This window comes from Chaetodon trifascialis, chromosome 9, assembly GCF_039877785.1.
Source record: "Chaetodon trifascialis isolate fChaTrf1 chromosome 9, fChaTrf1.hap1, whole genome shotgun sequence".
Lineage (NCBI taxonomy): Eukaryota > Metazoa > Chordata > Actinopteri > Chaetodontiformes > Chaetodontidae > Chaetodon > Chaetodon trifascialis.
Genome location: NC_092064.1, coordinates 30,233,666 through 30,256,615, shown reverse-complemented (window position 1 = coordinate 30,256,615; position 22,950 = coordinate 30,233,666). Strand labels below are relative to the sequence as shown.

General features: G+C 45.0%; 3 protein-coding genes across 6 annotated transcripts in view; 1 reads left to right on the top strand and 2 right to left on the bottom strand.

Moving 5' to 3' along the window:
- LOC139336062 (protein phosphatase 1 regulatory subunit 14A-like) overlaps positions 1 to 6,327 on the top strand; it is a 14,521-nt gene extending 8,194 nt beyond the window's left edge. For 2 of the 3 annotated variants that reach the window (XM_070969931.1, XM_070969932.1), the window contains exons 3-5: positions 2,726 to 2,806; positions 2,887 to 2,919; positions 3,360 to 6,327. In XM_070969931.1, the coding sequence (XP_070826032.1) occupies positions 2,726 to 2,806; positions 2,887 to 2,919; positions 3,360 to 3,497 (252 nt within the window). In that variant the 3' untranslated portion in view covers positions 3,498 to 6,327. The remainder of the gene's footprint in view (positions 1 to 2,725; positions 2,807 to 2,886; positions 2,920 to 3,359) is intronic. The other variant, XM_070969933.1, reaches the window with a different exon arrangement.
- A 40-nt stretch (positions 6,328 to 6,367) lies between these two features.
- Positions 6,368 to 11,297, bottom strand: LOC139336060 (transmembrane 4 L6 family member 5). The gene is made up of 6 exons (XM_070969927.1): positions 11,278 to 11,297; positions 10,204 to 10,384; positions 8,754 to 8,822; positions 8,173 to 8,327; positions 7,869 to 8,061; positions 6,368 to 6,400 (listed from the first exon to the last, which is right to left on the bottom strand). Exons 2-6 carry the CDS (start codon positions 10,378 to 10,380, stop codon positions 6,368 to 6,370), a joined length of 627 nt encoding a protein of 208 aa, XP_070826028.1. The 5' UTR covers positions 10,381 to 10,384; positions 11,278 to 11,297.
- A 2,266-nt stretch (positions 11,298 to 13,563) lies between these two features.
- On the bottom strand, positions 13,564 to 22,855 carry rnf168 (ring finger protein 168). 2 transcript variants are annotated; one of them, XM_070971291.1, is made up of 8 exons: positions 22,572 to 22,855; positions 21,561 to 21,770; positions 20,878 to 21,079; positions 20,236 to 20,306; positions 18,937 to 19,092; positions 16,530 to 16,621; positions 15,724 to 15,796; positions 13,564 to 15,580 (listed from the first exon to the last, which is right to left on the bottom strand). In XM_070971291.1, the coding sequence occupies exons 2-8, from the start codon at positions 21,672 to 21,674 to the stop codon at positions 14,888 to 14,890; spliced, it is 1,401 nt and encodes a 466-aa protein (XP_070827392.1). In that variant the 5' UTR covers positions 21,675 to 21,770; positions 22,572 to 22,855; the 3' UTR covers positions 13,564 to 14,887. The 2 variants fall into 2 exon arrangements, with proteins under 2 accessions (XP_070827392.1, XP_070827393.1); XM_070971292.1 differs by having other exon boundaries at positions 22,587 to 22,855.
- Positions 22,856 to 22,950: the final 95 nt, after the last annotated feature.

Below are 22,950 nucleotides of genomic sequence, written 5' to 3'. Positions count from 1 at the left end.
CATAAGTGTGTATGTGTGTGGGTTTGTTTGTGTGTGTGTGTGTGTGTGTGTGTGTGTGTGTGTGTTTCTGGCATTTAAAGTTTAAAGACAGGTTTTGATGGCCTTTACACACACACTGACAAACACACACATACACACACACACACAGACAAACACACACATACACAGAGACACTTGCACACACCCAGACAAATACACATATACACACCCACACACAAACAAACAGATACACACACACATACACACACACAGACAAACACACACATTTCATCCATCCATTTTCTATACTGACTATCCCTTTCAGGGTTGGGGGGGGGGGGGGGGGCTGGAGCCTATCCCAGCTGTCAACGGGCGAGAGGCGAGGTCCACCCTGGACCGGTCGCCAGCCAATCGCAAGGCACAAACACACACACAAACAACCATTCACACACACACTCACACCTAGGGGCAATTTAGAGTCACCAATCAACCTAACGAGCATGTTTTTGGTCTGTGGGAGGAAGCCGGAGAGAAGCCAGCATGCACGGGAACAACATGCCAACGAACAAACAGACACAGAAAGGCCCTGCCCGAGCCGGGGATCGAACTGGCGACCTTCTTGCTGTGAGGCACGCGCACTACCTGCTGTTCCACCATGCCGCCACATGTTTCAGATTGGCTGTGTCCCAATTCAAGTCACAATTCTGTCACCATCTCAATGTTCCTTCCCTGGATGTTCACTGGTGATGGGGGAGAGTACAGGCGACGACGAAGTCAACGACCAGCTTCTCGGTTTTTCTAGCATTAATCAGGAGGTGGTTCTGCTGGCACCAGTCCACAAAATCCTGGATGAGTCCTCTGTATGACCTCTTGTCCCCATCTGTGATGAGGCCGACAATAGTCAACTTCTACTTCTTCGAGCCTTAATGTAAGGATTAATAAGATAAGATAAGATAATACCTTTATTAGTCCCTCAGTGGGGAAATTTCAGGTATTACAGCAACAAAAGTGGATAGCAAACATAGAGGGCATCAGTAAAAGGACATTAAATATTAAATATCAACCAAACAATATAAACAAGGAGTAATGAAATATGAGCAAACTATACTGGTATTGCACATTGAATGATAGTACTCCTGACTGGAGTAATGATAGTGAATAGTTTCCTATATTGCACATAGGAATTGATTTATTGCACTGCAAGTTCCATGTTTTGTTGTTTGAGTGACACCGTGCAGTCCTGGGGGGTACAGTGTTCTCCACACAGAACTTTATGTCGTCCATGATGCTGCCTATCAAACTGTCAATGTCCGCCTCACGAGAGTCACTGAATATTTCCCACACTGTTGTATCGAAGCAGTCCTTCAGAGCCTCGTCAGCCTCATCGGACCACCATGCTTCACTGTAGACAGGGTGTTCTTTTCAGCATACGCTTCATTCTTTTTCTTTCGACTTTTCTTGTGCTTTTGGGTCAGTAGTGGTGTATGTCTTGGAGTCCGGGCATGGAGCCCTTCAGTGTTCAGAATGCGCCTTCCTGGTCAAACTGAAACCCCAGTGCCTGCTGCCACCAAGTCTTGCTGCAGGTGTTTTGCAGTCACTCGATGGTTTTTGACCACTTGCTTTCTAAGGAATCTGGTGGCAGCCACTGATACTTTCAATTCAATTCAATTCAATTCAATTCAATTCAATTCAATTCAATTCAATTCAGTTTTATTTGTATAGCGCCAAATCACAACAGAAGTTGTCTCAGGACACTTTCCATATAGAGCTGGTACAGACCAAGCTCTTTATCTACAAAGAAACCAACAATTCCTCTTTCTGCCACGTCCAGGTAGTGTAGCCACTGTTCCTTTAACTTTGAACTTGTGAACTATGCTTCCAACTGTATCTCTAGGAACATTCAGAGCTTTTGCTGTCCTTTGTATCCTTTGCCTTGTTTGTGCAAGGCAATGATCTCTTCTCTGAACTTTTTGGACAATTCTTTGGACTTAGCCATAGTTCTAACATGCAATCAAACGTCAATCTCAACAAACTCCTAGCCAGTCCAGGTATTTATGTGTTCCATCTCCCTTGATTAGTTGCACTAAGTGTGCTTGAAAGAGGGGGTGGGTAATTTTGATTAGTTGCATCAGGCGTGTTTGAGACAGAGGGTTGAATAATTTTAAGACTGCAGTAGTGATTAAAAGTAGCATTTTGTGTTGAATTTGGATAAAAACATGGTAATATTAGTTTTATTAAACTATTTTTCTTTATTTAACTATTACTGTTCTTGTCTACTTTGTTTATTGCAAACAGCTGAAAAATTGTACATTTTGCCGATAAGCCTAATATGCAGTGGGAGTTGAATAATTTTGACTGCAACTGTAGCTCTGTGTCGATGTTTCTTTCCCATTTCTACGTCATAAACCTGTTTTTTGCAATTCTGTATCCTTTATATTATTTATTTTGATCCCTCTGATCAATAAAGTATTTTCTTACCAGAACATCACAGGAGTTTCACAGCGGAGTGAAAAGATAACAGTGTTTGGATTTTGTCTTCATCATCTACCTACAAATCTCTTAATCACAGGTCTGAACAACAAAAGGACCACAACCGTCTGTCTCCATTCATGAGACAGATTTTTCTTTACGTGATCTTATTTCTCACGTTAACTTTTCTTATCAGCTTTAAGTGACGCAGTTGTGTTTTTGCTGAGTTCATTATTTTCCGAGTGAAACTGATGAAACGGTCTGTGGTGTTTTTCAGGAGGAGGAGATGCCAGAGGAGGTGAACATTGATGAGCTGCTGGACCTGAAGACAGATGAGGAGAGAACACAGAGACTGCAGGTAAGTGTCCGACCGTCGGCCTGTTTGCCAATCTGTCTCTCTGTTTGACTCACAGTGTCTCGTGTCTCTTTGTCTTCCAGGAGATCTTTCACTCCTGCAACAACAGCACAGAGGTGAGAACCACGCAGAGGCAGCTTCGTCCATGACTTCTTTTCAAAAATGTTTTCAGAGTGAACATGAAGCAAATTTTAGAGGAAACACAACTGATGTTAAATGAGTGAATGAAAGCAGATTTAGATTCACTCTCATGTCCTGCTGCCACAAACTTTCATTAGAGCACCAGGTGTGGATTAAGCCACTGCTGAAAATAGTCCTCATCAGATGTGCCATTTGCTTCTTTATGTCTGATCAAAAGTGCAGTGAGCTGCTCTGTGTTTGACTTAATGTGTTCATGAGAATTTGATGGTTGGGGTTTGTTGTCAAACTAGAGAGAAAGAATGGAAGACTGAACGAAATCCCCAGAATGTCAGCGAACCTTTGTTCTGATGTAATGACCAGTCCCGCCTGTCGGGGTAGCTAACATTTAAAAATGCTGAATTACTCTTCTGTGCAGATGTTCATCAGTGACCTGGTGTTGAAACTTCACGGCGTACAGAAGCAGGAGGATCTGCACAACAACGGCATCGACCTCCCTCAGCTCCACGTGTTCCCGACCCGATCCGGGTCGGCTGAAAGTGAGGTGCTGCACTGAGACGGCACGCTTACCGTGTCCGATCCTGACCTCAAAAGCTGCTCCTCTCCACCTACGACTTGGAGGCAGTGGACTGGAAAACAAACACACCTGGTGTCTGCAACCACCTAAAGTGTCCTGAGTTTATCCAATCAAAAGACACGAAAAGCATCAGATGTTTTCTACAGACTCCGTGACTGTGGTGCTTAAATCTCTTATCAGTTGGTTTATCTCACACAAATGCAAACGAGCTAAAGGGACTTTTCTTTCTTGAGTTCCTGAAATTCTTCATCAGGACATTGTCATAAAAAAAGTCACATTACTGACCAGGCAGCAGAAATATTCAAACCAAATGTGAAGTTTTGTTTTGTTTTTACTCCAGACTTCACCAAATTTCCAGAGTATTGGAACCCAGACATTGTTAGTTGACGTGTTGACAGAGCTGTCGAACCAAAGCCTGTTTGCAGTGTGAATACAGCTCGTATGAGACCACATCCTACTGCTGTACCTGTGTACTTACTGAGGTCAGTCAGTGTGTCTTCAAAGTTTTCATAGAAAAATGACACGTCCACATTTATGTTCCCAGATGGTTTTAGTAGAAGCATCTGTCCTGAACATGAAAACAGTTCAGTCTCGTCTTCTGCATCCTCTCTTTAGTCAACAGCTCCCGTCTCTCCTGGACAGTCTTGTATTGTTTGTACATGATTTTAAATAAATCATTGAATTTGACACAAGTCTTCCTTTGGACATCATCCTTCATTTAAGGATGATTTCACTTCATTATTATTGTGATGACTGATGATGAAGATGACTCTTAGTATTAAAGCATTTTAGGATTGAGGCAAAATAAAATGATACCAAATAAAAGGCATTAAAAAACAACAATAAAGATTGGAACAATAAGGATAATAATAAAACAGATCAGACATGCTGGAAGTAAATCAGTGTTAACAAAAGGCTTTTAGGTCCAGTCTGAGGGGCTCTGACTGTAAAGATAAGGTTCAACTTAAATCCTGAACTGGGAAGATCTGATCCCTGCCTGAAGATGTGAGGCTCTGGCTCACAAGGGAGCAGAAATTCAGTGATATAACTTTGCTTAGCTAAGCCACAATGTGCTGACCAGTCAAATATGAAGATCATTTCAAAGCCTTACTATAAGCAGTGAAGAGAGGCTAAAACAGGGCTGATGTGATCTGGGCTGTTAAAAGCAGAGGAGCTGCGTTTTGGGTTACAATAATGGAACCAGCTTTTTTTCAGATGGAATCAGTTCCATCAAAGAGAAGCACCAGGTTTAGCAGTTGGTTTACTCATGATGCCATTATGAGTTCCTTTTGTAGGCTGGTGGAGCTCAGACACCTTGGAGGAACTCCTGGAAGCCTCCCTCTCAAGGTATTCGGGGTATGACCGCCTGGGACCAACTGGGACTGAGACTACAGAGGTATGACTTCTGAGGTATGACCTATCACATGTGGCCTGTGAACATGTTGAGATCACCCAGGAGGAGCTGGAGGACGTGGACAGAGCTCCTCTGGTACAGGTAATGAATGGCCATCAAAAGCACATCTGTGTTTTCCTGCATCTCCTCTTCCTCCCTGAAGGCTGTGAAGAGGGAAGGAGACACCCACACTGATGGATGCAGACAGGTGAGTACTGCAGGTATCTTGTCTTCTTGCCTTGTCATCATTTCATCATCTTTGCGTACAGTCAGGATACGATACAGGACAGAGTTCAGGGGTGATGAAAACACAATATTTCAGGTGGCGAACATGACGGCATGTGGAGGTGGCGCTCTGTGCACATAACGTGCCACAAAATGTAATCAAAACTGACAATATAATACGTAATAACTGTACATATGTAACAAGTGCGAATAATGCAATTAAAGTATCCTAAAAATCGATCAATTACATTGGCAAATACTGTAATAAGTGAGGATGATGTAATACACATATCATAGAAACTAGTGATGTAATGACTGCACATAATCAAAATGTGCAAATAACATAATAAACATGAAATCATTACAGAAAAACAAAACAACAACTTCCTTACTGCACACATAATATTCCAATAAAAACAATATAATAACTGAGAATATTGTAAAAAAAAATCATAGAATTATTAAACCTTTAAATATTTCCTTAAATGTAACGAAATCTGATAATTTAATAACCTGCTTATAACAAAATAAAATGCAGAGGAAATGCCATATTTAGTGTAACTTGTGTGATTGGAGTTACGCTGTGACAATGTCTCAAAGACAACGTGGATTTATACACCTTTAAAACTTTTCTGGTCTGGTCCTGTGCAGAACAATCAATTAAATAATGCATCGTAAATTACAGAAGCAATATCATCAATAAGAATGTCTAAATGAATATTTATTTATAGAAAAATAGCTAAAATAAATTGAGAGTTTTAACCTTAAAAAACAAACGATGACATAAAAATGAAACAAAGTGTTATAACAAAAAGAAGCTGAATACAAACAATAAAAGTACTTTAAGTATTTTTTCATTTTCACACATCTAAGGACTAATCTTTTAACAATCAATTTCTCTCTCTCTCTCTATATATATACATATATATTTGTGCCAGGTTAATGAAGTATATTGATTACATTTCACATGTTACTGTTTATTCATGAACTGATTGGTTGTATCAGTTTCACTTCAACAGTACTTTGAAAATATAATAACAGTTAATATTTCAGCGTGGTTCACTGCTTCAAACTGTGACTTTGACTTGTTTTAAATGATTTTATCTAAAGTGCATCAGTGTTGTTTCTTATTTTTACAGCTTTGATCTGAAAACACGGCTGATCAGAAACGAAATAAACATTTTAAGAACTTTACTTCGTGAGGAGTTTCTGTCACTGCTGCCGTCCTCATTCAGGATCCATGATGTCCTGAAACTGGACTGACCTGAAACACACACGCACACACGCACACACGCGCACACGCACGCACACGCACGCACGCACACACACACACACACACACACACACACACACACACACGCACGCACACACACACACACACGCACACACACACACACACACACACACGCACACACACGCACACGCACACACACGCACACACACACACAATGAATCAATCACAAGATTTCTGGACTCTAAACTCATCATAATACGACATCTGTCATCTGGACATGTGGACTGACAGGAAACATCTGGATCTGCTTTCAGAAATGTTTTTATGGCCCGACACAAAGCAAACAGGAACGTTCACCTTCTTATGATTTGAACACAGTTCAGTTGGACACTTATTGATACATTTCTATTATACCAACATTCATTTTGTATTCCCATCTTTTACAGTTTCAACATAACAAAAAAGGAAAACGGCCAGAAGCGAATGTTTGGGCACCTGCATGGTCAACACTTAGTACTGTGACGCTCCCTTTGGCCGGTATCACAGCTTGGAAAGGCTTTAAGAGTTAAGAGTCTTTTAGTTCTTGTTTGGAGGATTTTCTCCCTTTTCGTCCTGCAAAAGGCATCGAGTTCTGAAAGATTCTTGGGTCTTGCATGTTCTGCATGTTCTGCTTTTTTGAGGTCTGTCCACAGATTTTCGATGATGTTTAGGTCAGAGATTGTGAAGGCCATTACAAAACCTTCAGCTTGGTCCCCTTGAGACAACCCATTGTGGATTTTGAGGCGTGTTTAAGATCATTATCATGTTGTAGAAGGCATTCTCTTTCCATCCTCAGCTTTTTTACAGACACTGTATTGTTTGCTTCCAGAATTTGCTGGTATTTCTTTAAATTCATTCCTTTCTCTCCAGTGAAATGTTCCCCATGCACCAGCTGCAACCCAAGCCCAAAGCATGATCCATCCACCCCCTGACGACTGCTTCAATGTGACTGCTGTGCACGTGACAAATAAAGAACTTGAACTGGACTCCAGGCGGACTTGTCAACCCTCGACCCTGTCAACCTTTCAGAACAAACCCCAAATAAGTCAGCTGTGACACTGATGGGAGCAATAACTGCGGGGCCTACCGGATGTGTCTGCTGCATTCCCCGGTACCACAGGTGGCGCTATGTAGAACATCAGCTGTAACATGTAGTGATGTGAAGCCATTCACTCGAATGGCACCCGCAAATAAAAGAAGTCTATAAGCTGTGCAAGTATCTCACCAAATAATGAACACAATCACAGCTTGCTTTTTAATGTGTCATACGGGGAACCTTTAAGTCCACAGGGAATCTATAAGTCTAATCCAAGGCCTGAAAACAAGTCTTATCCCTCATCCTGATATTTGGATGAGGGATAAGAAGTGAAATAGGACAAAATCTCCTCACTTTCTAAAGCCTGTCCCACTTTCCAAAGCTATAACTCAAATTTGAAAAGCAGTATGAGACCACCCAGACCTTGTTGCGACAGAAGCCCGGTCCCAGGATCAGTCCCAGCAGTGAGTTGAGGATGTTGGCTCCACAGAGGAGGGTTTGCAGCCCACTGGCAGCCCCCATCACACTGAACAGAACTACATTCCACTGAACCACACCTCTGGGCTCCAGACACACTCCGGACCACAGAGTCCTGTTATACAGATACCCTGCATGGCTGAGACAGAGACAAGAGACAAGTCAACAGAGTCAGACTTAGGCCAAAACCTGTATTAACTCGTGTGTCTCTGTGGATGTCTGAATGTATTTCTGTGTGTGTGAGACTCACTGGTCAGGGAGGGGTTGTAGCGGGACCCCCCATGTTGGACCAGAGGTGGTGTTATGTAGACAAAGAGGACCCTGAGAGAGACCGGTGGCGCTGACCAGACAGCAGATCCCAGCAGCCAACAGACACACGCAGGAGTACACACCTTGACACAACATCTGCCAGAGAGAAATTTGACCAATAACATCTGGATATGTGAGAAACACCTATAACACCTGGCAAAACCCCTGACTATGGGAAGAAACACCTGTAACATCTGATGTGACACCCTGAGACCGAATAGAAATAAAAAATGTGACCACCCTCCTGAGCTGAATAAAAATCTCAACAAACTAGCGTCCTTGTGCTCAGGGTGAGGAGGACCTTCTGTTTTCCAGAACTTGTCTTCTCCAGCGGCGCTGGTCTGCAGGTTGCATCGCTCCTTAAAAGCGACCCTAACTTACCACCGCCATCGTTTTCAGTCTCACTGGAGCTTTTAACATTTCTGATCATCATCAGTAAATTCTTTAACTATCACACTTTTGAAGCAGTAACATATTAAAGTTTTCTGTGCAACAACAATCAGAAAACATCCGTCATCTCACCTCACTTCTGAAAGCACAGCAGCCTTTGGTTCTGCTGCTCTGCACAAACGCTCGAGCTCGAAGCAGAACCTGAAATCAGAAGACATGAACGCAAACATCAGTGTGATGTTTGCATGAATATCATCTGCATAGAAAATTGTTTTGGAAGATAGTTTCCTTGCAGACTTTGTTCAGCCTCAGTTTGTTTCTGATATAATCATTGTTTTTACATCTGAATGACAATAAGGTCCAGCTACTTCTAAACACATATAATACACAAAAATACAGATTTTAAAAAACAACAAACAAACAAACAAAAAAACCCTGAACAGGACAGTGACTTAAAGTTTTACTTTTTGCTGCCAAGCATTTCAGGACAGATGTGTCTTTACCTTTAGTCAATGGTAGACCGTAACTAAGTACATGTACTCAAGATCTGTACGTGAGTACAATTTTGAGGTACCTTGAGTATTTCCATTTAATGTCACTTTGTACTTCTACTCCACGAATACAAACAGTGTGTTGTGTCTTTGTCGCAGGTGACTTGTCAGAAGTTCTGCCAAAGAGAAAATGATTTTATGTTTATTTCTCCTCAAAACTTCTGATATGGTTTAGTTTCAATATTTTTTCAAATTAGCAGTTACTCAAAATGATCAAAAAGAACTGCCGTCAGGTGCCGTCAGTCATGTGACCCTGACCTCATATGGTAAGGTTTATTGTTTGACAAATGTTTATGGACATTTTTATACTTCTTCTGTGACCCTGAGTCTGAGCAGGGACAGGGACTATGTGAGAAGGGACATCTCAACAGGAAAATTCATCGAAACTGTGACTTTAATTTTGACATAACGAGTATTTTTGTTTAAATAACATTTCATCCATTTTTTCATTTTGCTGTTGGAAATTAGCTTCTGAATGTTTGAGACACTTGAAGCTCTCTGTGTAGGTTTCTAATAACCCAGGATCTCTTTAAATTCATCGTTTAACATTAGTGAAGTCCATTTTTAACTCGTCTGAAATCTGCATTGTTTACATTCATGTTTAACAGTCTTTGGTGGCTCTTTGCAGCTTATTTGTTATCTGTGTCGTTACCTCCACCTGTGCATCAGTGGAATAATGTGAAGCCAATGATCATCTATGATCATCAATGATCGCAGATCATTCGATCCCAAAACCACAGATGTTACATCAGGAGTCATTTTAAACCTGGTGAGAAGTGAAGCTCTGAGTCTGAGTCAAACCTCTGAGGAGAAAATAAACCAGCACACATGACAAAAACACCAAAATACACAACAGTGTGTCGCTGTGAGGGACGCATGACTCACACACACACACACACACACACACACACACACACACTCTGGCAAGTTTTTCATCACCGCATGTATCACACACAGCACATGACACCTCATGCACTACATACGTGTAGACACACACACACACACACACACACACACACACACACACATACCAGGAAGCCGGACCCCCACAGGCCAGTGGCCCATGTGGCCTCTCTGGTCACATGACCTTCCAACAGGAAGTGGATCTTCAGTTCAGGAAGCAGCAGCAGGATGTTGGACAGCATGCAGACGGCGGCCGTGGGAACCAGAGAGACGCCGACACACAGCAGACACCTCGACACACACATCTGTCTGCGTCAGAGGGGGAGCGTGGTGTCGTTAATCGCTAGAAGCTAAACGTCCTCTTCTGAATCTCCGTTACACAATGACACACGTTGGTAACGAATGTTGTGAATTGTCAGAGTAACACGAGAGAAACAGTCCAATCATGAATGAACATGTCAAACAGCGGCTGATCCAGCAGACCTTCACGTTTTCACCATGAAACTGAATCTGTCAATGTTTCACTGCAGCATCACACGAATGTACGTCAACAAAGTATTTCATTGGACAAATGGACGGATCGGCCTTAAAGGTTCCCTGTGGAGTTTCGTGTCATAGTAGACGTTTTGTAAAAGACTGATTTCTATCTGTATATATTTTGTGTCACGTGGTTTCACTTCCTCCCACCGATCGACAGATGGAGGTAACGCACAACATGCTGCAATGAGCCGACAAAAACAGAGAAGAAGAGACTGCCGGCAAGTAAAGGCAGCATTCAACTTCAAATCCGCTTAAAAATCAGCTTCAGAAATATGTTTTAAGAAGAAGGAAATGCTCTTCACAGGTTTGACAGACGAGGCTCACAGCAATGAGAGAAAACTCTGCAGGGCACCTTTAAGGAGGACAATAACAATTATTGACCACAAGTTTCCTCCATGAAACATCAGAAGTCTTTAATGTTTGTCTCAGAGTCCAAAGAGACGTCTTCAAACATCTTGTTTCGTCCAACAGGTTAAAAGACAAAATGACTGACAAATGGTCTGTTCTCCTCTTTGAACAAACATCTTGGTTGTATTTAGACTTTAGCTAATTAAACATGATTATTGATTGATTAAAATTATACTCAGACTGGATAAAAATGTTTGAAGGTGTCCATGAATCACTGCTGATCAGCATGATGATAAAAACATGAGTCCACTCACCCTGAAGATCAGCTGCTGCCGACAGACGGACGATGGGACGAACCAACCATTTTAGCTACTGACAGACACGAGAGGACACGCCTACTGCCATATATGGACACAGGAAGCATCCTGAGCATCCACACTCACACTGTGCAAATCTACTTCCAGAATCATCTGAATTCAGTCAGATCTCTTATTGGATCCATTTGTGTTCTGTGTTCAACTTTTGAAGAAACTTAGAGTTACAAAAAAATTTTAGCGAACAGAGAGCAACATCCACGAGAACGAATCAGTGGCCATCTTTTCTTCAACAGAACTCTTCAGGTTAATTTGGCCTAAATGTGACTTTGACCTAAGTCCAGCACAAGAACACAGACTAAGAAAGACTTTCAACCGCAACAATGTGAAGAAGGTCAGAGGTCACTGTGCTGATGATAGAGAAGTGAAAAACATCAAAGTGTAAAATGTGTGTGTTTCTCTCAGCTCTCAGAAAACTTGTAGAACCAGGTCTGACTTCTGAGCTCAGGACTCTGAGTCCACTTCAGCTTTTTCTCTATTTTTGGTTCTTCTAAATCTGTCGTCTTACTTTAGCTCATCTGTGGGCACTGTGAGTCACTCTGTTGCTACAGAGGACAGCAAAGGCTCATGGGAAAGCTGATGGGTTTGACCTATTATCCAGCATTGACACCATCAACACTCACTCACTCCCAGAGGACCATTTCTAGTTTAACTGGATCTGGACTGAGCACCGACGCAGGTGCGGTATTCTGACTGGTTCACGTGTGACAACTGGTCTTGGTCCGGTCTTTGATCCGCATCACTCTGCTTTTCAAGAGGGCTCGTGTCCAGTTATCTGGTCTCTGAGGAGCACAGACGCTCACTTTTTCAAGAGATTTCACAAATTTCAAAATGAACTAGTTTAGTTCATAATTCAAAATTTTGAACTAAGTTCCCAGTTCCCAAAATGAACTAGTTCATAGTTCTTTTTTCCCATTTGTTGCTGCGAGCTATTATTTTTCTAAATTATTGCCACAGCCCATACAGAACCACAGACAGCAATTATTTTAGCAGTTTTAATACTGTAACTAAGGATTTTTCCCATCCTCACCGACCTCGTCATAAAACTCGTTTAAATGGTCATACGACACCTCCATGCTGCTTTTTGTTTGGATGATACGTGGCGATGCGACACTGGTGACTGGTGTTGCCAGATTGGGCTCTTTCCCCGCGACATATGAAGGCCTGTTTACGGTGTGTTTTACGAGTTCACGGTTACGTTCGTCAGGCAGTAATACACTACGTTCAGTTCACGTTCGCCCAAAATATGAACGAGTTCATGAACTATCGTTCAATGAACACGTTCAGGCACAACACTGCAAACCAGAGTTTGGAGGACGTGGACTTTGAACTGAGACTTTTCTTTTGAAACTGCAGGGCTGAGTACCTGAAAAAGGTGGATCTGGTGCAGAGAGAAGCCATCTTTTTCAAGAAGCCATAGTCCAGTTCTTTGCTCCGGACCAGATTTTGTGTAAAAGTGGACCAAGACCCTCCACTTCAAGTAATCTAGATAAACTTGTTTGATCTCCAGATTTTCATTGGCAGCAACCGACTTAAACGAGCCGAATCGAACATGAAAACGTACTAAAATTTGTTTGGAACGTACACAAAAGCTTAAAGGAGAAAGGCCTGCAGACATCCAATAAAAACATCAGCTGATCTCACATCAGCTTCAAGAGTCCCAATCTCTTAAATCTCTAAACTTCATGACTTTGAACCAGGATCGTCAGAGTCTGGATCAAGAAGCTGATGGAAAATTAACTGTCAGATTTAGTTTCTGCTGCTTTACATCAATGTTTCAGATACAAATTGAATCAACAATTGGGTAAATATAAGTAACGGATTCTGAACTGGCAGGTAATCATTTCAGGACTTTCGCAACATCCCAAGAAAGTTTGCAAAACTAACATGCTTCCTGCCGTGAACCACAGAAAACACAGGAGTTCAACCGGAAAATGAAACTATTAAAAGACTAAAAATCTTAGAAGCCCTTCACTCGGCAGGTCGAGAGCGTCACGCATCGCGGTGTGAAACCAGGACTCGTTCCGTCAGCTCTGATCCACGAGGACGGCGGTTTGGTTCAATGAGCTGATGTCAACATCAGACTCCTTCGGGGTCACGTGACCACAGCAAACCCACAGAAACCTCAGGATGGTGATGAAACGCGTCGGTCGGGTGGAGGCAGCGGTCGGAGGACTACACATACTGCAGAGGTTGATGTCCGGTCTGAATGAAGACAAACGTGTTGTCAAAGGTTTGAAATGTAGTTTACTGATAAATGAGCCTGCAGTCACAGCAGCATCAACAGGTCATAAATGAAATGTGAAACACCAGCAGCAACATTAAACTGACGTTTGATCAAATCAACAACTCCGTTAAAATAAAACATTTCAGCCAACCGTGGCAGCTTTCAGTGTCATATGACTTTTAGCCAAAAACATGGAGGATTTTCCCAAATATCAAGAAAAAAAAAGTTTCAGATTTGATCAGATTTTTCCTGTCAGGTAAAATCACGTTTTCACGTCAGTTTCCGCTCTTAGAAAACCAGTAAACCTCAGCAGGTGGCTGGCGATGACCTCCAGGCCTGTTTGCACCATCAGTTCTCACAGCGCCCCCTTCAGGCTGCAGCGTTCAGCCACGACCTGAAAACTCCAGATATTCACATCCTGTCCTCACACAGAACATGTACTTTATCAGCAAAGTGTGAAATTTGACTTTTGTGTGAAAATGGAGGAAGTGAAAAATCATGGTGCTAATCTGATAGATGCTAACATGCTAACAAGGTATTCGTTCACACGACCTGACTCCATTTACAGGCTGAGTGAGCTGGATGTACTGACGACACGATTATTCTCAGCTTCTGAATATTTCTGCGTGGATTTCTAAAGGTTTATTCTGATTGGATATCAGAGATAAAGATCTCCTCAGAAAGTGAGGAATGACATCAACATGTTTCATTTGGCAGAGAAGCCGTGAGACGGAGTGAAACGACCGAATGTTTCCCTTCCCCTCCTGCTGTGACCTTCATGCAGTCTGGACCAGGCTGACGACTCAGTCGTGAACTGATATAAACACCAACATCGTTCACACGTACTCGTCAACACACCAAACGTCAATCAGCCGAGGCCTGATGTGGTTTTACCTCAGAGGGCTCAGAGGATCGGATTAGAGCCGGACCAGGACGGCACCTGGTGGGTCCCTGCTGGGACACAAGTTCTGATCAGCTGAGACTGGCTCACCTGAGCAGGTGAATTACAGATGTTCCCAGCGAACAGAATGCATTAGCAAGAAGTTGTCATTCGTGAACATGGTGCCAGCCACGTGTGGAGGGAACGTTCGGCTGTCCACACATTTCTGTCCACGCAGTGTCTCCACAGTTCATAAAGTAACATGAGATCAGGCCTGAAGGTTTCTGGAGGCACGTTTCTGTTCAACTTCTCTCAAAAGAACTTTTATTTATTTCTGAAAACAAAGAGGAAATGAGGAGGTGAAGAGCCTCTGACTGAAATGAAACCAGTTCAGTGATGGTAGAGAGACACTGGGACACAGTACAGAAGGAGAGCGAGAGAGTTCAGCTGCTCAGGCTGGAGAACATCTCAGTCAGTGTGGCCTGTTTGCCGCCTCTGCTGGAGGAGGGGCTGGAGGTCTTTGTAGTCTTCACGGATGAAGCAGAGAAGGGGCTGGAGGTCTTTGTAGTCTTCACGGATGAAGCAGAGGAGGGGGTGGAGGTCTTCGTAGTCTTACTGGAGGGTCTGCTGGGTGTGTTGGAGCTGCCGGCCTCCGCCCCCCCTCTGTGGTTCTGGCGGAGCAGGTAAGCGTCCGAGGATCCTTTGCGTCTGTCGGTGGCCCTCTGCTTCTCCTCCTGGTCCAGCTCCTTCTGCAGGAGCAGAGCCAGTCTCCGGTCCTCCTCCTCCTGCTGCTGTCTTCTCAGCAGCTCCGTCTCTCGCTCTGCGATCCCCTGCAGGACCAACCCTCCCGACTTCAGAGAGGAGGAGGTGGAAGAAGAGGACGAAGAGGAGGGCAGGGAGCGACAGACTCGCTTGCCGAATGTCACCTCCTCTTCCTGTGTCATCTCCGGCTCTGAGCTTTTCCTCTTGGTGGATGAAGGTCCTCCATCGGTGGTCAGGTGACTCCTGTGACTCCCAGGGTGAAGCTGATCCTCCACAGAGGCTGACGGAGCAGTTGGATGGAGGTCTGGAGGCTCAGGTCTGTCACCATAATAATCCAGCTGAGGGAGGGGACGCTGGTCCAGGAGGATGTTCTCCTGAAACAGGAAGTTCAACAGTTTGTTTTAGCCCTTCCAGGTCAAACTCTTTGTAGTCGTTTAACGTGAGATCAAAGAGCGATCGTTTGTTTGTTTGTTTGTTTGTTTGTTTTTCTGACCGCCGTGTTTGACCTTAAACAGACCTTGTTGGCTGTGAAGCTGGAGGCAGAGCTGCAGTGTGAGGGGCTGCTTTTGGACGGACGAGGACATAAGAACCTGAAAGACAGAAATTCCACCACCATCATCATCATCATCATCATCAGAGCTTTCATTTCACACTTGTTCAGTCGAACCAGGTGTAAAAAACAAACAGACCCATCAGATACGATCAACGTTAAATCAGGATACTAACTGAAACATGATTCTACTCTAAAAGCCTGTTTTCACAGAAAGTCGCGACGCTGTGAGAAACAAACACAGTGTGATGATTTGTGAAACACTTGGACTCCATATTAACTGAAGACAGACAACAGATCAAACACTGAAACACAGAAATGTCCTTGTTTTTGAAAATGCTTTCATTAGTCTGAATGTGCAGCGACACGTTTCTAGAACGTTTGAAGAGTGGCAACAAAAGACTGGAGGAGCAGAGAAAGGCTGCCTCAGTCCAGGCGGAGAGGACAGTCCGTCCTCTGCCCGCTCCAACGTCTTACAACCGTCCTCTAAACGAGGACATCATTTTCAAAAACAAGGACATTTCTCACTTTCAACACCTCGTGTCGTCTCTGTGCTTTTTTCAGTTCAATATGGAGTTTCAATGTTTCCCAAATCACGACTTTCTGATTTTTATGGACATTTAAACAGCGTCTTTAAAACAGGGCTGAGTAATTCTGAAGAGCAGCGTAACCCTGAGCTGATGATAAGATGATGTTACACAGTATTTAGCCATCAGCCTTTGACTTTAGGGTTAGGGTAAATGAAAACACGTTCCCAGCTAAAATCGACGTACTTCTCGATCTGCCCGGCGCCGACCTCCTTCTTCTTCTTGGCTGGAGTGACGGCAGCAGGACGAAGGTTTTCCTGAGAGACGGCAGCAGAGTTCTGCCGGAGAAAGACGAAGGAGACCATGAGAGAAATGAAGACTCAGGAAAAAGACTCAAACGTTTCCTGATGCTGAGGCAGACGTTCATTTCAGACCCTGAACTGCGCTGTGGAAATGACATGACTCGTCTGCTCGCCCCACCTGTCCTGAATACGATAAGATTCAGGACAGGTCAGGTCACACAGCGCTGACTGTTCTGTGATTGGTTCATCCTTCATACAGCGCAGCAGTACAGGCGTGTGGCGTCACATCAACGGCAGAACAGACACGGGCTTCAGAAGAACAAACAACAAGGTTCTGCTGGTGGGACAAACAGGAAACACAGCGGAAGCACCGAGCTGCTCGGATCACAACATGAACGCCATGGAGGATCTGGACGCCTCCCTCTTCTCAGGATGAGGAGACGAGCTTTGTTTGAGAAGAGGCTGTGGAGCAAAAGAGCAAATCGTACATCAGACAGAGGACGAGACGACTCGTTGTAGACTAGAAGTAGGTCGGAACCTCTGACGATACTCGTCTTCATCAAGCCCGCTGACGACACGACCGCCATTGACCCGACTGCTGCCACCCACATCTGAATGCCAGGACAACGACCCCCATCTCAACATCAACAAAACGAAGGCGCTAACTGTGGAAGACAGGAAGCAGCAGAGTGAAGGACACGTCCCATCACCGTCGATGGGACTCCAGTGGACACAGTCAGCAGCTTCACTTCAGCCAAAAACTGATCTGGACTCACATCACAGAGACAGCGAGACAACGGTTGTTCTTCACCTGCAGGCTGATGACGCTCAACAGAGTCCAGGACACTCTGCAGCTCTTCTGCCTGTCCATCATCACTGCCTGGCGCCACAGTGGCACCGCCCTCAACCAAAAGGCGCAAAAGACTGCGGTGAAAACTCGGGAAGCACCGACTGTGTTTCTGGGACACTGTGATGTCAGCGCAGAGGTAGAAGGACGCCGCAGTTCAGCCGTAGTGAGGCGTGACCAAAGCACTGAGCCGACAGAGGACCAAGTCAATAAAAGCGTCACTGGCTCGCTCGGTGCTGACAAATAACTCTGTAATATTGCATTCTTGTATACAGATATATTTACACAATATATGTCACTATTTTAACATCGAACTGAACAACAGTTCAGACGGTCAATGCTCACGTTAAGCAGCACCTGTCCTGACTTGTAGCAAAGCAGAATGACGAGAGCTCAGTTCAAAGCCTCCACCAAGCATGGGCACCCACACGAAACGTAATTCATACCCCATGAAATTACATGCACATGTAACGAAAACACAAAAATAGCACACATCAACTGTACAGCATCTGCTGATTTCACCACTTCACGCAAACCTCAAAAGCTCGGTATCATGTGAAAGCAGAGAGTCTGATGATGATGAAGATGTCTGCCTCCTCACTGTGCGATGGAAACTGGGCGAGCTAGCAGCCAAAGAGGAGCAGAAACACCTTTGCTGAGTCGTACAGTACGTCTTACCTTTGCTGTTTTGAGGTCAGAAGTTACATTCAGCCTGAAAACACGCTGCTAATGTCTCCTCCTATGACTCTGCGTTAGTTTGACATCAATCACGAAGGTCCTGCCTGTTTCCATAAAGAGGAGGGGGTTTCTAGAGTGGAGGGGGCGCTCTTCATGCCATAACCTATCTCTGGGTTACTTCCTGCTGGATCGTCATTGGTGTTTCTATGGTGAATGTGGGCGGGTCGCTGAGCTGTTGACCGGCGTAACCACAGTTAGTTTCAGCGCTGCGTCTCACAGAGGACTCTGCTGAGCAGCCCCAAGTCTGATTTCACTCTTTTATTTGCATTTCGTCCTTTTATGAGAGCAAAGAACAGCAAGCAGAAAAAGGCTGAAAGCGTTTTCAACAGAGGAGTTTCTCCGTGTGCTTGGACGAGATGACGGTCCTCTGCTCAGACACGCCCATATGAGCACCTGGACACACCTGTGTTAAAACACCTGGAAAACTGCTCAGGTTCTTTTTTTAGCATGTGCTTTTACACAGTCACCTTTTCCTCGAGTAAAAATTCAAGCAGATACACTGAACGGAGTGGACTTCATTTTGTGATGACGATGCTGCAGTCATGTTAGACCCTACAGACCTGTATGCGCAGCATTTTGTAACGACGGTAATGAAACTGATACCGTCGCTATCTTTAGATAACGGGATCCCTTATTACCGGATTACCGCCCAACCCTAAAAGGCAGCGCAGCCGGCATGAGGTATGCACAGTGCGACCTGCTGCACACGTGAATATAAAGACTGTAAAGCCCAAAGCAGTCCGACACTCAGGACTGAAACACTGACCAGCTGGCTGCTGATCAGTCTCGCAAGCCTCTCATCTTCTTCGCGCCTCCTCCTCTCCTCCTGCAGCAGCTCCTCCTCCTCGGCCAGCAGCCTCCGGATGTACTCCTCGCTGGCCCTCCGCTCCTCCTCGTCCAGCGCTCGCTTCTCCTCCGTCAGCTGACGACACAAACAAGGAAGGTGTTTGTTCTGGTTCCTGTTGGACTTCCAACCTTTTGTCTCTGTGTTCTAGTTTAGAAGGCATCAGTTAGCAGCTTCTCGTGTCAGTGACGTCCACCAGCTGGACATCAGTGACGTCCACCAGCTGGACATCAGTGACGTCCACCAGCTGGACATCAGTGACGTCCACCAGCTGGACATCAGTGACGTCCACCAGCTGGACATCAGTGACGTCCACCAGCTGGACATCAGTGACGTCCACCAGCTGGACATCAGTGACGTCCACCAGCTGGACATCAGTGACGTCACTGCTCTAAATGCCAAAGCGACACTTTGTCTGCTTCAGGTGTGTCTGCCGCCATCTTTGATTGATTTCAGATCAATAACTGAAGTTGATCTGGATCAAGTATCTGACGTGCGTCAACATTCATCAGACACTCAGAACTTTTCTGACTCTCAGAAAGAGAAAGAAAGAAGAAGTCTGAACGTTTGACTCATTCACAACTTTAAACGTTGAGCCTAATAGGCAGTTTGAGGTCACGTGACATTAAATCCAGACGGAGGGCAGGAAGTGAAAACTGCAGCGGACGAGATGGAGGAAGGTTCTGACTGAGCTGGTTTACATCAGTCAGAGAGAAAAGGTAGAAACAGAAAGTCAGATCAGATGTCGGATGCGCTCGCAAAGGTCAAACGGCACTAAAGACGAGGATCATCTCCAAACAAGACAGAGTACGTCATTCATGTTCATCTGTGTGAGAAACCGTCAACGCTGACTGAACAGGTGTTCGTCCTGTTTCCTGTCGCTGTCACCACAGATTTCAAACAGTAGCTCATCTTACATCATTTCCACCATCATCTGGCTCGCCTCCTCCCACCGCACACAGCTAACAAGACAGTTTTTTCTGCTGTTTTTCAGTGAATTTTTTACACTTTCGTGGTTTCTTGGTTTAATGAATCTGACGACGCAAAACATCTGCATTTAGAGTGTTTGTTAAAGTGTTTCCTGTCCAGAAAATCACTTCCTGCCCTCCATCTGCAGCTCACACCACAACAACAGAGTGATGTGAAATAAACAAAACAAATATCATCACGTCAATCCAAAGATTATCAGTACGATGATTGTTATGAGGGGATGGAACTTACTTTGGTGACCTGGTCCTCGTATTCCTGCCTCAGCTCTCCTGGCTGACTGACTCTGGGAATACACACCGACACTGCGCATGTGCGCACGCACGCACGCAGACACACACACACACACACACACACACACACACACACACACACACACACACACACACACACACACACACACACACACACACACACACACACACATTACAGCATCACGGTAACAGTACTGAGGTTTTCAGAGGTCTGAACCATGAACAGAGATCACTGAGTTATCAGGCTTTCTGGGACCCTGCTGCTCACTTTTAACCAGGGACAGGTCACCATGGTAACTTCTGCTTCAACAGCCTGACCAATCAGAACATTAGACACATGGTGACGTCAGGCTTTGAGGACTGTTTGCGTCCACATGTTCTCCCTGCGTCCCCTGCAGAGACACCGTGTAGCCTGACCCGGCATTATAATCTCGATTCTTATTTTAGAACATAATGTGGGCGATCGCCACGAGCCAATCAATGAACACAGCGTGAGCAGAAGCAGCTTCATACGATCAGGATCACTGATGCTGGACTCACTTCCTGATAGCCATCAATGAAGAGGTTCACACCTGCAGATTAACAGTATTATGGGATGTCCAGGCGTCTGTGTACGTCGTACCTCCAGGATCGTCCTCTGCGACGGCGTCCTGCCCGCTGAGGCGGCGCTGACACTGCAGAGGGAAGGAGGTCTGGATCTGCGTCCACAGCTGCTGGTTGACCAGCGTGTTGTTCCTGCCGTGCAGTCGGGCCCAAGTGGAAACTCTCTTCCTGCACAGCGGGCAGCACAGCGTGGCTTTATCCACCGACTCCAGGAAACAGCCCTGAGGAAACGAGGAGCTGTAACAGCACGGTTCAGTTCAGTCCCGCCCTGTCCCCCCACCGCAGGCAGCACGACACCGTCTGAAGCCCTGAACGGGTCCCCGGTCCTCATTCCTTCACTGAGGACGCAGATGCTCTTACCAACAGACGCAGACGTCAGGAAGCCTCTGAAGCCCAACTTTCCTCCACTCCAACAATCTAAATCCACCTTTTGCCTCTGCTAGTGGCTTCAGTGGTTATTCTATATTAGATTTATTCAAACGCTGCTTTTACACGCTTTAGTCTAAGTAAGGTATTTCTGTTTATCTCTTGATGTGGTGTGACCCAGTTATGAGTTACTGTGACCCTCTGAAGAACAAGTAAAACCACGAGGCAGCGTCACGTTCACCAGACACACTTAGCTGATCCTACGCTGGGAAAATGAAGATTATTCTGAGCCGAGCCCAGACAGTGTGTGTGTGTGTGTGTGTGTGTGTGTTTTACCTTACAGAAGGTGTGTGTGCAGGGCAGTGTCACCGGCTCCATGAAGATCTCCAGACACACCGGACAGCGGCACTCATCCAGAGACAGCACTCCTCTGTCTGACACCGGGGCCATCTTCCTCCTCCTCCTCCTCCTCCTCCTCCTCCTCCTCCTCTTCTTCTATGGTTGGTCACAGCTCTGCTGGGAGGACTAAAAACTCAGCAGATCAGCCTGGAGGAGAAAGCACAGCTGTCATAAATGAACCACCTTTGACTTTGTACTTTCATCAGTCAGTCAGTGGTTAGTTACTGGTTGACGTTACTGGTTTACCACAGTCTAACCACGTTTGCTGGTCTCAGCCTCATTCAGCAGATTACCTTGATCTTCTCAGGCTTTTTGAGAGCATCGGCACGATTCAATTAACAGTAAGGCAGTTGATGCATGTTGTCATGTGATGGTTTAGACTGGAGACTGAGACATGAGACGGATCATATCTGATGTCAGTGTTCAGTTGTCCTACAGCTGAAGTGGACATAAAATGTCACGTCGGCACAGGTTAAAGGCTGGACCTCCATCCTCACAGCCGAAATCCCTCTGATCATGACCTCTGCCGTGGTTTCTGCTGTTGTCCAGGTGAGACTGACAACACCTGGCCATTCATTTGAGACAGCTGCCACAAGTTAACATAGAAACAGTTATCTGAGCAATTTATTCAAAAATCCAGTGTGGGGGATTTATGTTAAATAAATGAGTGAAATAAGTGCCACTTCCGTTACAATGAGTCAAATAAACTAACACACAAACATACATGAGACAAGCGGTTCAAGTTACTTTGAAGTGATCAGAAAGAGTTCAGCTGGTTGTCCAGCTCTCCAGCCTTCAATCACAGCAGCTAAGTTCAGCTAGGTGCTAACATTAGCTCACGTTCGTGTCTTTCTAACGTCACAGGGCAGGTAACCACCTCACCTGAAGCCCACCCTCAGCATTTTAACAGTGAAGGGCACAGATAAATACTGTTACTGTGACACCCACCTGAGCTTTGTTCACCTGAACGTTGGAGGCTTCACTTGATGCTAAAGATATCTTCCCCACCGAAACAAACCGAGGCAGCGTTAGCTTCTCGGCTAGACGTCAAGTCAACCACAGCAGCCTCTGTTCGTGCTGCGAGCAGCTAACAGTTAGCACTTACACCGCACACACACGGTCAGCTCGCGGCGGCACCGCGGACATTCATGGTCACCGGAGCTTTGGGCCTGGCGAACAGTCAGAGAGGACTCACCGGAGGAGGCCATCAGCATCAAGTACCCGCGTGAATCAACGGTTTACTCAGTGCGCATGCGCCCACGGTCTGCGCTGCCTCCCAGGATCGTCGTAAATTACACTTCCCGTCCAGAACGGAAGCAAAAGTACT